The sequence below is a fragment of the Hetaerina americana genome, unplaced genomic scaffold (assembly GCF_022747635.1).
Source record: "Hetaerina americana unplaced genomic scaffold, ioHetAmer1.1.p SCAF_8, whole genome shotgun sequence".
Classification (NCBI taxonomy): Eukaryota; Metazoa; Arthropoda; class Insecta; order Odonata; family Calopterygidae; genus Hetaerina; species Hetaerina americana.
The window spans coordinates 39019602-39035681 of record NW_027287427.1 but is presented as its reverse complement, the minus strand read 5'-3'; the positions used below and the strand labels follow the sequence as shown (position 1 = coordinate 39035681).

Sequence of the window (16080 nt, the reverse complement as noted above, 5' to 3'; positions counted from 1 at the left end):
GAAAGATGAATAGCTGATACAATAATGTTTAGAAGGGTAGCGGACCATGGGCAATATATTGAAATCTATCATTAAATTTTGTCAGTGATAATCATTGTGGTAGTCATATATAAAATACCTCATCCAAAGGACATAAGTAATTGTTGGAAGGCAAAGGTTAAAAGTGCTTGTTCAGAGATTAATTGGATACCATTATCAAAATAAAAATTTTGCCTAGTCATAAAAGGTATGGGGATGATCCAAATTTAATATTTTGAAAAGGGAAGTTGGGGAAGTGCAAAGAGTAGGTCAAATCTAATGTCAAAATATCATGATGTAACAAAAAGAAGAACCTGTAAAATAAGTAAAAATGCACTTCGCGAGACTATTAAAAATAGCTACAATTAGCCTGGTGACTTAAACTTCTTATGAAAATTTAAAACTATTGTGCCACATTACTGCTTACATTTGAAAAATGGTGGTGTAGCTTTGCCCTAGAACGCAAGGGTGAGGACATTTAGAAGTACAAAGCAATAAGTAATTCAAGAAGTATTTCAAAGCAATCAGAAAGACTGCGGAGTGAGACTGTGCTAAAACTAAAAGAAAGAAGTATGCATCATAGCTTATGCTAAGGGACAGTAATAACATAAGAAAAAGGATACTGAAGTTAATGTTCCCTGATTAACTTAGGCTTAACAAGCATAGTGACTGACTAGTACCAAATATGAGCACATTTCGTGGAGTATTCAAATGATTAAGTTCTATAACACTACTTTGAAATTTCATACATATGTGAAAATAAAATTTATTAACTGGACTGTTGATCACACCAAATTGAAAGTTGACTTCAATTTTTGCCTAGACAAATGCTTTCTTGATTGCTTGCTTTATCCAGGGGTAGAAAATATTACATAATACATAGATTGTTACATAGGTTTGAATAAATATAGATAGTTACTACACCATTATAAAAAGCAACATATGGTCATAAATTATTTTTTGGTAATGTTGTGGACAGGGAAGTTAGCTTGTTGAGTGAATAAACATCCAAGTAACAAGAGGACTTAAACCAAAAAGGGTAGGTATCCTTGCAGTGCAGCATTATAGCTCTCATGATTATGATGCAGAAGAAGACCAAACCTGTTACCATAGGAATTTTAAATGTGAGGAAAACACTAATGACAGAGAAGAATTAATTACAGAGATTGAGTTAATAAACGCCTAAGGGAAATGTTAAGTTCATAGAATGCAGTGTAGTATCTTTACAATGCATACTCAGTTGATTCTGAGCTTTCTAGGATTATGTTACATACTTATTTTACCACATTTAATATGGATGACCCTTCTACGGACTAAAACCATGTAGTGGTGGAAGGGCTTGCACGTTCCGATGATCCATAGAGATGTACTGGTGGGGGAAATGATTATTAATCCTGGTAAAATCTCACCCATGCCAGGTAGGTCAAAGGTTAGGAGCCAGACCAAGGTAGTCCACCTGGTGTCTGTTCCCCAGAGAGGCAGTTGCAAAGGTACCTGACCCCAGAGGGTCAGCCATTATATGCTGGTGTCACGTTAGAAACACTATGAGGAAGGCAATGGGAAACCACCTCAATTATTATTCTTTAGATTTATATGATGGACAGGATAGAGAAAATGAGTCTTGGCAACAATGGGACTCCACCCAAATGGCCGTTGGTCGTGCCCAGCAGCGGAAGAGGCAAGGCTTCTATGGTCGTCATTTCATGAAACCCTTAGAAAGCAATTTCGACAGCCACAATAGAAGATGAAGATCGAATTACTTAGCATCGGAAATTGGAATGTGAGTGTCACATATAAAGGGTGAGTGAGAAAGAGGAAATATAGATATTTTAGGTCTATGCTATGTGAGTTGGAAGGACAGCAGAGATTACTGGAGTGATAGTCATAGAGTAATATACAGTGGAAGGGATGAGGGGTTGCCATTATACTGAATAAAAAGGTAGGAAGAAGCATAGCCAAATTAGAGCATATCATATAATATATCAATCGTAAGGGGAAAGAAGTCAATAGAGTATACAATCATTCAGAGAATATAATATGTTGTTTATCTGCAGGGAAATATTTGATAGTGATTGGGGATTGAAATGCGATGGTAGGTGAAGGAAGAGATGTGAGAAGAAGTGATGACATGGGGGATTATGGTTCAGGTACGAGGAATGACCATATGGAGAAAGCAATTGAATTCTGTAGGAGAGAAGGGTTAGTCATCACCAACAATTATTTCAAACACCACAAAAGACGTAGGTATACATGAAAAATGGCAGTTGACTCAATAAGGTATCAGTTCAATTATATTGTGGTTATGCACAGATTTTGGAACAGCATTATCAATTTGTGCAGTTTACCCGAAATGGATGCAGACTCTGATCACAATTTAGTGCTCATGAAGTGTAGGGTCGGATTCAAAAAGATAAGCAGGGGGGGAAATGGAATTCATAAACATTAACTGGAATGAAAAGGAAGGAGTATCAGCAGGTTGCAGAGAAAATCTTGGGTGATGGAAAAGAGCTGAGTCCTATTGATGAAAAATGGAATGGTATCATGAAAGGGAATTCAAATGCCACAAAAGAAACTATTGGAATTGTTAATATGAAAAGGACAAGAAAACCAAGGATCACGGATAAGATGATTAGAAAGATAGATGAAAAAAGGAAATGCAAGAATGTAAATGCAGACTTAGGAAGAACGAAGTATACAAAGAGTTAAATAATAAATTGAGACTGGTAACAAATAAAGCAGAAGAAGAGTGGTAGAAGACTCTATGCTAGGATACGGGAAGTTTGCAGAGGAAAGGTGGAATTGATGCTCTTCACAAGAAGGTTAAAACACTATCGGGAAGTAAGAAGGGAAGATCTACATTAACAGTTAGAAATAAGTTGGGTAAGATAATAGTTGACACAGAAAGGGTTCAAAAAATATGGAAGGAATATAAAGAAGAACTGTATGGTAAAGAACTTAGGCCAACAAACTTAGACATAGAAAGAGAATATGATGTTGATGACGATTTCTTAGGTCCAGGTATACTCAATGATGAGATAAAAAGGGAATTACAGGAGATGAAATCAAATAAGGCCATGGCAGTAGACAGCATTCTTGCAGAACTACGAAACGGTTTAAGAAAATGTGGAAGGAAGTCTGTATGGACTGATTCGTAGCATCTATGAGAAAGGAATCTGGCTGGACAACTATGATATCAGTGTTAGTTCCTATTATGGAAAAGATAAAGGCTACATCATGTGAGGAATACAGAATGATAAGTTTAATTTCACACATTGGGAAGTTGTTCCCAGTATCATCAACAAAAGTATAGAGAGGTCAAATGATAGTTTAGAGGATGAGGGGATTACTTATATCACTGATTGAGAGGATTATAGAATATTATCAGGACATAATTGCCTGTTTTGTAGATTTCGAAAAAGTTTTTGAAAGAGTGAATTGGGATAAACTAATGAGTATATTGCAGAAAATAGGAATTGACTGGAGGGATAGGGGGCTCATTCGTAACCTGTACATGTATCAGACTGCTAAGGTGTGAGTGGGGGATGGAGAATCCTGATGGGCAGTGTTATGAAGAGGCCTAGGGCAGGGTCGTCCATTATAACCAGTGCTGTTGAATGGATATGTGGAGGAAATGATTAAAGAGGTAGGTGAAGAACTGGAGATAGGAATGAAAGTCGGCAGGGAATTCATAGTTGGTTCGGTGTACTGTTGACTAAGTCTGGATTGTCAGTCAGTCAAGGGGTTGCAAGCATTGTTGAGTGAATTGGAAATTTAGTGCAATAAATATGGGATGAAAATCAATATAAATAAAACAAAGGTTATGTGGTTTCCCAGGAAGAGAAATCCTAAGCTTAACATTCAAATAGGAGGACAAAAACCAGAGCAGGTGTGACATTTTACACATATTGGAAATGTTTTGAACCAAAATGGTATTAGAAGGGACGGTTTGGAGAAGAGTAAGTAGTATGGACGTAAGGAGAAGAATTGCACTGTGCAAAGAGGCTTTCACAAGGAGGGAATTGATGATTGGGGCAGTAAGGATGTTAAGAAAAGGCTCATCATAACTTTGTTATGTAGCACAGTTATGTATGGCATGGAGACATGGTCACTGAAGCAGGATGATAGGCATAGATTGGAGGCTTTTGAAATGTGGGTGTGGAGAAAGTGAAATGGACCGAGAGGAAAACAAATGAGAAGTACAAGTTATGGTGGGTGAGGAGAGGGGATTTGTTGGGAGAAATTATGAGGCAGGAGAAATGAATGAGAAGCATATTAATCTGCAGTGGGATGTTGAAGACTGTAATACAGGGTAGAATGTTAGGTAAATGAGGGAAGGGAAGGAATTGGATAAGGATGCTGGATGGAATGAAGGGAGGAAGGAAGTACACAGATATGAAGAGGGACGTGTTGTAAAGTAGGATGTTGGGTTGCGTTTTTTTAGGAGAAACAAAATATTTATTTGGTAGTTGTGTCCATCCAAAACCTACCATAACCAGAAGATTACCAAACAATAATAACTTATTGCATATGAATGGTCAAATTAAAGAGTGAAATAGAAAGGCAAGGTGCATACCTCAGGAATCCAAGCGATAAAACAATCAGGAGCAACAGAAACACTCGGAGAGTCTTCACCACATGGAACAAGCCCTTGATCATTCAGTACTGCACCCTCAATTTGGATACCTGTTACTTTAACAGGAAGTTTTGCTGATCCAGTGAGACCTGCTACATTTTCACCCCATGTACTAGCCAGCTTCAGAGTATCAACAGTTGTCCCATATTCCCTAAAAATAAATGAAATAATTGTTATTCAGAGCAGACAATATCACCATGGCATAAGAAGAACAGTGCACTGAAAACATTTAGGATAAGAAATTTTCCCATCTTGCATTTAATGACCTGCAACCATTCATTTTTTTCCTTAAAGCAGAGGGTAACCAATTTTTTAATTCCTTTTTTTCTTTCATGGCATATAAAGGAAAACTCTGATATAGTTTCAATACCTCAATAATAAGCATTTCCATAGAAGCATGCTTATAATAGAGTTGTCACAGAATGATTAGAGAACCCTAACATTTGAAATACTTCAGAAATTAGAGAGCAGTTTATTGGTCAGCAGCTAATATAGACCAAGTTCAGCAAGCCAAGTTCTCCAGCTCTATGATATGAGATACCTATGATGGCATCAACCCATTTAATATCCATTTTAAAACACATATCCAATCACAAAAACATTAACGCAAGAGTCAATTGTGTAACTGGAGATGCATGTCTGCTAGATGCGCTTCTCACTCAAATGGAAAATAGATCCAAAATTGGGTTTTCAGTTGCTGAAAGGATCATTTGACTCTGCCTAGAGACTCTCCTTTCATGATTTTGACTTCTGCCTGCTTTTGAATCGCTTCCCTCCTATTTTTCAATCATCCGCATGGACCTTCTTACTTTTCTGTCATCGACCTTCGTGCTTCCTTGGACTCTCAGGAGAGAAAAATGAAAGGTATTTGAAGTACTCAGGTGAGGTGACTAGCAAAGAACCACCTTCTATCCCTGAGTGGCACTCTTTTGCCTCTACAAACCCTGGTCACCTTGTTGAAGGAAGAGGGGTTGCATCTCCAAAACACACCCTTCTGATCTGGTTGGGACCACTTGTCAGGACTCCTACCCCCCCCCCCCCCCACTACCCTTTTACTACATTTGAAGAGATAAGCTGTTAATTCTACAGAGGAAAAAATTGGAACTCAAGAAGTTGAACACATAATGCTCAACTTTTTCAACGTCAATGGATCATAAATCTCCTGGTTCCCTGGCTTCAATAGCAAGTGACAACTCTTCATTAATCAAATTCTTGCTAAACACTGCCCGAAACTATGGCACCAGCATCATTTGGAAACTGGGGGTCAAAACATGGCAAATTTCCCCTTATCTACCCTTTTCTCACTCCTACCCAATGTAACTCCTTCATTAACAACAATGTGCAACCTAGTAACTTTCCAGGTGCCGACTTACTTTCTCAGTGACCCCAGGGGATAAGAGTTTGTAAAACCCGACGACACCACGCCGCTGATTATAGACCAAGGCTCTTTAAAGAACTATTTAGCTGGGGTGTGTATACCAATGGAAAAACCAGCAGTGACTTTAAAAATCTAAAATTTAACCAATCACCATCAGGCAAGAACTCATAACACCCAGTGCAACTCCATAGTCTGTGCAAGAAATCATGAAAGCCTAGAATGATGATTTCATCAGGCCAAACAAGTGCTAAGCTGGATGCCTCTTCCCCAACATCCTAGTTAAAAAGCTAATTACAATGGCAAATTCTTTCATTGTTCTTGCCGACCAAATCCCATCTCCCTCTAAAGCTAACCTCTCTCATTCAATGGCAATTTCTAGTACCTTGCCTCCTGCCTGTTATATAATCAAAAATCTTTCCATATTCCTTAAGGATACGAGGAGCTGGCCAGAAAAAAACGAGGCTATAAACACTAAATGTGTATACACGCTAATAAGTTGTCTGACCAGGAGGCAAATTGAAATTCAATGCTTGCATATCCCTGATTTCAGGATCATTGCAAAAATGTTTACTGGGAAAGGCAGGGAGTACTTTACCTACCAGTTAGAAGCTGATAAAGAACAATTTCTCATGCTCTGAGGTCTGCTTGAAGACACATCCATCCAAGATATTATGGACAGCTTTGCTTCTTAAGGACTTCAAGTAGATGACATCATTCAGATACATACCACAAAACCAGCCCATTTAATCCAACAAGAATGCAACAACTTAAGATTGCTAGATCCAAACTGCAAACTTCATCAGTTTGCAGTCAGCCTTCTCCCACTATTCCTAATAAAACTACACCCCAAACTAAATGAAGAAAAATTCCTCAATGTCACAAACATCTTAAGCCTGACGGTCACATTAAAACCTCCATCTGGTGCACCAAAATGATCCAAGTGTCAACGCCTTGGCCACACCTACAAGACCTGCGGCCTTGAACCAAGATGCATCCACTTTGGTGGACCACACAGCCATCAATCCTGCCAGGGTCAAAAACCTGAGCCCACTAAGTGTGTCAACTACCGAGAAGCACACCAACAATTATCAGGGATGCACGCATTACTGAACCTGTGCCAAAAACTCAGGTTTTAACTTAAAGGGCCGCATGGAACTCTGAACCCAACACTACACCAACTACCCAGCCACCACCTGTAACTAAATCCCCCTCTCTACCAAACACACTGCAACCCTTCCCATAAATTAAGTTGCATGTTCATGAATGTTTACTTTACAGCATGTAATAAGAATAAAATCTTTTAAATAAATATGATGAATACGGCTATACATGGTAGTACTTTACCTTGCACTTTTTTGCTTCAAGGCACTTAGAAACCCCACTGGATGAAGAAGATTAGATAGATCGATTGACCCAGATATGCTAGAATTAAGGTCCTTAAAAAATTTCTGGGCAATAGCAGTTCTAAGAAGTAATCCTTGTAGGTAGAGAGAAGGATCTTTGGGACCATCCCATTGGGCCAACCAAGATGAAGGTATCTGAAATTGAAAGCAAAATAAGACATCACTGATAACTAATAAAATTTTCATATGAATATTGTGATAGGAAACTTTTTTACATTAAAAGATAATCTATTAGATAAATAAGAAAAGCTAAAAATTATTAATCAGAGAAACAAAAAAGAATATTTTTCTTTTTCCACCACCCTCCTCACTGATGTTTCCTTTACCCATAGACAAATAGCATCTCCTCACCCTTACAGACCACCACCCAGATCCCTCTTCCCCCAACCAAAGATCTGAATTCCTTCTAACTACTTCATGCAAAACCCAACCATAGGTTGCACTAAACTCAATCCATTAGCTCCCAACACTGTCCAACCCACCCAGCATGCTCGCCAAGGAGTAAGGTGGGGAGGAACCTTATTCTACTGATTACAAGTATAAATGCCACATCAAGAAAGCAGGGGAGGTGAGTAACCACAAGACAAAAGGTTGTCCGCAGCATTATTTATACTTCTAATACAGAACTGCAGATGGCCATAATGTGATATCGTTGCTATTTATTATACACCTACAACAAAGTACAGTTGAACATCAACATCAGTATTGCAATTCTATGAACATTAGTGCACTGAAACCCTCTATTCTTCTCTATTCGCTTATTCCCTCACCCCCTGATATTTTCTCTTTCATGTCTTCCTTAATGTATCCTATGTATATGTCCCTTAATCTTCCCTTCTCTTTATTTCTAGCGCATCCATTAAGCTTGTGTCCAATCCATCTATTTCTTCTTTGCGGCATTATTCTCTACATTGTCCATTCCTCTTCTGCTATCTCATTTATTGCAAATTAATCCGAAAACAGTAATTTGGCATGTACATCAGACTTTTAAAAATAATATTTATTGAAATAATTTAACAATTGAATTAATTACAAACACCCACCCCCTAGTTGGAGAAAAACCCACCACGACACTAATCAAACCTGTGGCCTCTGTCTTGAGGTGAGGATGTTACCTCTGCGCCACCGACGCCGGCACATATACTTCCTCTTTCTTCACTTTCTCTGTCTTTTAAATGCTCAGCACCATATTTCAAAGGTTTCTTCTATTCTTTGCGGGCCCATTTTCCAAAGTTTCATGTTTCTGATCCGTAGAGTGCCACACTCCATGCGAATGTTTTGATGAACTGCTTGATTGATTTCCTCATAGCAGCTTTCTATCCATTCTTCCCAGACCTCCTCGCATTCCCTCATGATTTGGCTCCAAAATTTCTTATAAAGTGTTTCCATTTCTTGGATCCTTATGTTTTCTATACCTCTCTGTGAGGTACCTTATTTGAGCTGTCATTCATGGCTATTTCGATTTGACCACCTTAATCACGAGTTGCTCATCTGCTCCTTTGATTGTGTTATACATGGATATAAGAAAATTTTCTTATTTCACTCATTAAAACAGGGATGTATTTACTATTAATCCCTAGATTTTCATGATGGGCAATATAGGAAAAATGAGTCCTGGTGACTAAGGAACTAGGCCTAATCAGCTGTGTGTTGGGCCCGGCAGAAGAAAAGGAAAGGCTTCCAAGGTTGTCATCTCACAAAAACCTTGCAAAGCAATTTCGAGATCAGCAGCACAGACGATGCAGAAGAAGAAGACCAAATAAGTTAGGACTGGAACTTGGAATGTTAGGACAATTTTGAGAACTGGAAAATTATAGTATATAAAGGGTGAGTGAGAAAGAGGAAATATAAATATTTTAGGTCTATGCAATGTGAGAAGGATAGCGGGGAGTACTGGAGTAACAGATATAGAGTAATATACAGTGGAGGGGATGAGGGCCAACAAGGGGTTGCCATAATATTGAATAAAGAGATAGGAAGAAGCATAGTCAACATAGAGCAGACAATGGATAGTGTATTACTAGTTTAGATAGAAGTAGAACCGACGAACTTGGTCATGGTTCAGGTATACATGGCACGAAGCAACCATAAGGAGGAAGAAGTCAATAGAGTATACAATCATTTAGAGAATATAATAGGGTGTGTTACTGCAGGGAAATATTTGATAGTGATGGGGGATTGGAATGTGACGGTAGGTGAAAGGAGAGATGCTGTGAGAAGAAGTGATTATGTGGGGGATTATTGTTTAGGTATGAGGAATGACTGTTTGGAGAAAGCAATTGAATTCTGTAGGAGATAGGGGTGAGTCATCACCAACACTTGATTTAGACACCACAAAAGGTGCAGGCATACATGGAAAATACCAGGTGACTCAGAAAGGTGTCATTTAGATTATATTATGGTTAGGCACAGATTCAGGAACAGTGTGATCAATTTGAACAGCTTCTCCGGAGAGGATGCGGACTCTGACAACAATTTTGTTGTTATGAAGTGTAGCATCCATTTCAAAAAGATAAGGCAGGGGCAGCGGGTTAGGACATGGAATGTAGAAGCATTAAATGGATCAACAAGGAAAGAGTATCAGCAGACTGCAGTGAAAATCATGGAGAGAGTTAATTGCTAAGTACTACTGTGGAAAACTGGGAATACATCAAAAAAGGGATATTGAAAGCCGCAAAAGAAACTATGGGAACTGTCAATGGGAAAAGGACAAGGAAACCATGGATCACCGATGAGATGATTAGAAAGATAGAGAGAAGGAAATGGAATAATGTAAATACTGAGTTAGGCAGTAGGAAGTATAAAGAGTTAAATAATAAATTGAGACCGGTAACAAATAGAACAAAATACGAGCGGTGGAAGACGTGATGCTAGGATATGGAAATTTTCAGAGGAAGGCTGAAATTGGTGCACTATATGGGTTAGAGATAAGTCGGGTAAAATCATAGCTGGAACAGAAAAGATTCAAGGGAAATGGAAGGAATATATAGAAGAACTGTATGGTAAAGATCATAGGCCAACAAGCTTAGACATAGAAAGAGAATATGATGTTGATGACGATTGCTTAGGTCCAGGTATACTCAATGATGAGATAGAAAGGGAATTACAGGGAATGTAATCAAATAAGGCCATGGCAGGATACAACATTCCATACGGAACTACTGCAAGGTTTAGGAGAATGTGGGAGGTAAAGTCTACATGGACTGATTCATAGCATCTATGTGGAAAGAATCTGGCCAGAATACTTGGTGAGATCAGCGTTAGTTCCTATTCCAAAAAAGGTAAAGGCTACATCATGTGAGGACTACAGAACAATAAGTTTGATTTTGCACGCAGCTTAAGTAGTTCTTAGAATCATCCACAAAAGGATATTTAGAAGAGCAAATGATAACTTAGAGGATGAAGGGATTACTTAGATCACTGACTGAGAGGATTATAGAATACAATCAAGACATAATTGCCTGTTTTGTAGATTTCACAAAAGTTTTTGAAAGAGTGATTTGGGATAAACTAATGAGTTTATTGCAGAAAATAGGAATTGACTGGAGGGAAAGGGCGCTCATTCGTAACCTGTACATGAATCAGACTGCAAAGGTGCGATTGGGGATGGAGAGTCCTGATGGGCAGTGTCAGGAAGAGGTGTAGGGCAGGGTCGTCCATTATCACCAGTGCTGTTGAATGTATATGAGCAGGAAATGATTAAAGAGGCATGTGAAGAACTGGAGATAGGAATGAAAGTCGGTGAGGAATCCAATAGTCACTTAGGTTTGCTGATGATTAAGTTCTGGATTGTCAGTCAGCCAAGGGGCTGCAAGCATTAGTGAGTGAATTGGATATTCAGTAAAATAAATATGGGATGAGAATCAATATGAATAAAACAAAGACTATGGGATATTCCAGAAAGAGCCTAAAATTAGAATGGGACAGCAAAAACTGGAGCAGGTAGAAAAGTTTATTTATCTCGGAAGTGTTTTTGAGCAAAATGGTCAAAGTAGTGGGAACATAAGGAGAGGAATTGAACTAGGCAAAGAGGCTTTCACAAGTGGAATTGATGACCAAGACATTGAGTATGGATACTAAGAAAAGGTTCACTAAAACTTTGATATGGAGCGTAGTTATGTATGGCACAGAAACATGGTCATTGAAGCAGGATGATAGGCTTCGGTTGGACGCTTTTGAAAAGTGAGGGTGGAGAGGAATGAAAAAGATTAAGTGGACAGAAAATAATACAAATGAGGAAGGGCTAGGGATGGTGGGGTAGGAGAGGGGAATGTTGGGAGAAATGTTATTGAGACAGAAAAAAATGGATGCAAAGCATATTGATTATCAATGGGAATTTGAATACTGCGATAGAAAGGAGAATGCTAGAAATTCGAGGAATGGGCAGGGAAAGGATAAATGAAGGGAGAGAGGAAGCCTACAGAGATGAAGAGGGACTTCGTTGTACAGTAGTATGTTGGGTAGGGTTTTGTTAGGAGAGACCAGATAATTATTTGGTAATTTGTGCCCATCCAAAACCAATCTTAACTGGTAGATTATCTAATAATAACCTAGGAGATGTTCCAATTGCAGTATACATACTCCATTCATCTATTTACCATTTACTTTTCAGCAAAATTTCATTTTTCAATCAATTCTTTCCATCCAATTAACAAGCAAACATTAGTTATTATATAGTTTGTATAAAATAATTTACCTGTTGCCTCATCAAGGAATCAGCAATATTTAGGGTTTCAGAGTCAGCAGAAGTGAAACCCCTGATAACCTTGCTGATACTTGTCAAACATCTATGAATTTCTTGGACCAAAGTAACACCTTGTGCATATTCAACGTGAAAGAAGTCCGCAATCGGGTCACCAACTATTTCTGGACTTTCAGCCTTAGCCACTGCTTTGCTAGAAAATATCTTCATGTTACTCTGCAAAAAATATTCAGGGTCAATTAATAATGTATATTCCCTCACAACTTTTACAAGAAAACCAATCAATGCTCTACTTGTAGCAAATAATTTAAGTGATAATTTTACACTAGATTCTTTTTTAGTTTTAAACCAGTTTTAATATTCAAGTTTATTTTACACTTCTGAAGTAATAAATCCCTGTTGAAAATAGTGCATACATTAAATGCCTGATGAGTGTCTTTAAATGCTCTTTTATACAATGAAAACGGGATAGCTAAGACTGTAAACTTGATTGGCACAAAGCTGAAAGGAGGTGGGGAAAAACAAAGTTATGAGTAAAGGGTGGGACAGGGAACACACACTAGGTCACTAGGGTGTGTTTAAGAAACAGTGACCTGCGTATACCTGAATCACACACTAAAAAGTCAAAATAAATAAAAAATAAATAATAAAAATTAAAACAAACTCACAGCCTCTCGATCACTAGGGTGTGTTAAGGATTAACAGCACTCCCGTAAATTGCATTCACACACACAATCAGGGTTTGCAAGGATCTCTCCTCTGACAGTGAACCGGCAGTCACACAAATGAATGCCAAGTAACAATACAGATGTAACAAAATAGGATGGGCTTAAGTAAATAAGTAATCACTCAATCACTCGGGTGTGTTAGACCTTTGTGAATCACATTTACACACATACTCAGGGTTTACAAGGATCCCTCCTATGGCAGTGACCCACCAATGGCACAGATGAATACAAAATAATAAAACAGATGCATGCACACTTTCACTCATTCAATCAATCACTCAGGTGTGTTTTTCTCCGAAAACAGTGACCTTTGCGATTCACAAGTACTCACTCTTTCAGGGTTTACCAGGATTCCTCCTAAGCCAGGGACCCGCCAAACATGCAGAAGTAACAAACGAAACAGAATGGACGTACATCAACACGCAATCACTCAATCACTCAGGTGTATCAGACCTTTGTGAATCGCACACACTCACTCTTTCAGGGTTTGCAAGGATTCCTCCTATGTCAGGGACCACCGGTCTTGGCTATCCCGTTTTCATTGCTTCAAGACCGTAGGTTCGTTCATTTTATATTTACACTCTTTTATACACTTTTTATTCATTCTTAAAATTTATATTTTGATTTCCAAAGCTCACTCATTAAGCATAATTAATATTTTTCGGATTCCAAGAAACTGGAGGAGATACCACATCAATAACTTTTAACAGAGTCATCCGCTAAATGTGCATTACAACGTAAAAATTTCAGATTGTAAAATTGTCTCTTCTTTTTCCCTCTTCACCTACCGATGATAAATTAATGAATGCACAAGTGTTGCAAAAAAATTACAACTATTCAGTAATATGAATATGTACAGTGCAATGTGATAAGATCATAATTTAAATTTAGACACAGCTTAAAATAATATATTCTCAATGATAAAAAACCAAGCACTCATAGCTATAATCCTTATTTAATTCAACCTCAAGTAGTATTGCAGTAGCTTCAAGAGGAACTACATCATGTATACCTATCAACATTTTCTCCATTAAATTTGCACACCAAGCTAATACATAAACTCACATTGTGATTGAAATGAATAATAAAAGAATTATTCTCACCTGAATTAGTTTCTTCCACATAGTTAAAATGGGAGACATTTGTGCTCTTAATTTATCCCTGTCAACATCTATCTCACTTTTGTTTGAGTGGATAAGACCTAAAATTTACATAAAGATGCACACATATTAAACAAGCTCATATTTTGCATGCATGGAAATTTTGTCATTCATAATGTTATGTTGTTGTTGATTACACTGGAATGATTAATATGGTATAGAACTCATAGGTAAGACCATTAGTGCAGAGATTTTATGCGGTATCATTGGAATTGATGAGGCTCCAAAATTCACCAGGGCAAATAACCACTGCAGCAAATGTATTCAAGGGCTGAATTAAAAATTCTAATGATAGCAATAAATGAATTAAATTACATATTACATGTCTATGTTAAAATTACCTTTTAGTTTTTCAATTATTTTTTGGCTTGCAATTCTTTGCCAGGAGCATTCAACATTTTTTGGCAAACCAAACTGTGAGGGGTTGTCACTGTCTGGGAGCTTCTGAACCAAATCCAAAAATTCCTAAACCATGTATCATAGAAATTGAATTAATATTTTGGTACACTTATAATATAGACCCTTTCATCAATAATTTTACAATTTTTTAACTGAGCAAATATTAATTGATTGTTACAATTTTGGCCAACTAAGAGTAAATTTCAAGATTAAATTAAACAGATAAAAAACTTCTGAGAGAGTAAAATAATATAATTACCTAATTACAGCTTTGAGAAAAATTTTCATAACACTAATAACTGACTGGGTTACATGTATAACTGGGCTCATGTTGTAAATTATAAGTTTGGAAAGTAAGCATATAATATTAATAATTATCTCAACCATAAAACTTAAAAGTCATGCATATTGCCCAAGACTTAGCAGTGCCTTGTATTTTTGCTATTTCAACTTACTGATACTTGGATTAATTGATCATTAAATTAGGTAATCACTATGAGGTAGGCTTCATATAAAATAAGTTGACAAAAAAAAGATTGACACACAATGTAAAAAGCATCATCCATGATAATTAAATCAATTAAACTGCAATCCAGCTCTTATTTAACCCTTGGTCCTCACTCCTCCCTTGCTCATGAACCCAACCTAGTTTGGACACTTAAGTTAAAGCTTTGAAAAGTGACACTATTGTTTATATGTTCCCATTTATCATTTTATTTGGTTATTCTAGATCAGTGAAATTTCAAAAAATTTCCTGACCACTCAGTTTCTATTCAGAGTAACTTAACATACAAGGATGCTCATTGTCCGAAAATCTAAGTTGCCAACTCTCTTAAGATACATACTCGATAATTTTCTTTCAAAGGCAGATCTAATGTAGGGCCAAGGAGCTTTTTTTGGCCTCTTCCTGTGAGCATGTTGTATTCAAAATATTCATGAAGGTAAGATAATAATACTTTTAGGTCATACACATTATCAATATGACCTCCATAAATAGCAGTTCCACATAGACCATGAACACTTTCCAATCCAACCTCCACATCTGTAAGTTGTAAAAATAAGAAAAATCAGGAAAAAACACTTGTTAGCTTTCAAATGGAAAAGTCATTTTTAAACTTAACATGACTTTTTGTCATCATTAAATTTAATCTCAGTATACATGGAGCATACTGTCACACACTTAATTTAAAATAATAATTACTATTATTTATAACTGATAATAATGAAAATATTTTTTAATTTAATTCTTACAACTCATTCATCCATTCTATTTCAATTCATCACACCCACCTTTGCTAAATATGCCATCGAGTATGAAAGAGGCAGCACGCAAATCACTATCGCCAAATTCATAGTGCTTATACCATCCTTGCGGTATGAAATTTCTTCTCTCTTGCACCACAGCATGAAACCATGCCAGTGTAAAAAGAGCTCTAGCTCTAAGCACTCCATTGCTGCCTCTTCCAGGACAAAGGAAATTGGATCCCCAAGTTGTGAGGGTTCGTTGCATATTCTTCTTCACTCCAGGAGGTGACTGAGGGTAGAAAATCATTAAATTTTACATATACTTAAGTTGTAAAAATATCAATTGCCATATTATCAGATGTTTGCCAATGTGCATTAGCAATTGGGCAAACTCCAGGCAGATCAATATAAAAG

The 16080-nt window shown here is 37.3% G+C and overlaps 1 protein-coding gene across 1 annotated transcript in view; it reads right to left on the bottom strand.

Moving 5' to 3' along the window:
- Positions 1-16080, bottom strand: part of btv (dynein cytoplasmic heavy chain beethoven) — a 135560-nt gene that overhangs the window by 343 nt on the left and 119137 nt on the right. The window contains exons 70-76 of the mRNA XM_071596847.1: positions 15712-15955; positions 15267-15463; positions 14364-14487; positions 13966-14063; positions 12129-12350; positions 7374-7567; positions 4592-4802 (exon numbers count right to left, since the gene is read on the bottom strand). Of these exons, the coding sequence (XP_071452948.1) occupies positions 4592-4802; positions 7374-7567; positions 12129-12350; positions 13966-14063; positions 14364-14487; positions 15267-15463; positions 15712-15955 (1290 nt within the window). The remainder of the gene's footprint in view (positions 1-4591; positions 4803-7373; positions 7568-12128; positions 12351-13965; positions 14064-14363; positions 14488-15266; positions 15464-15711; positions 15956-16080) is intronic.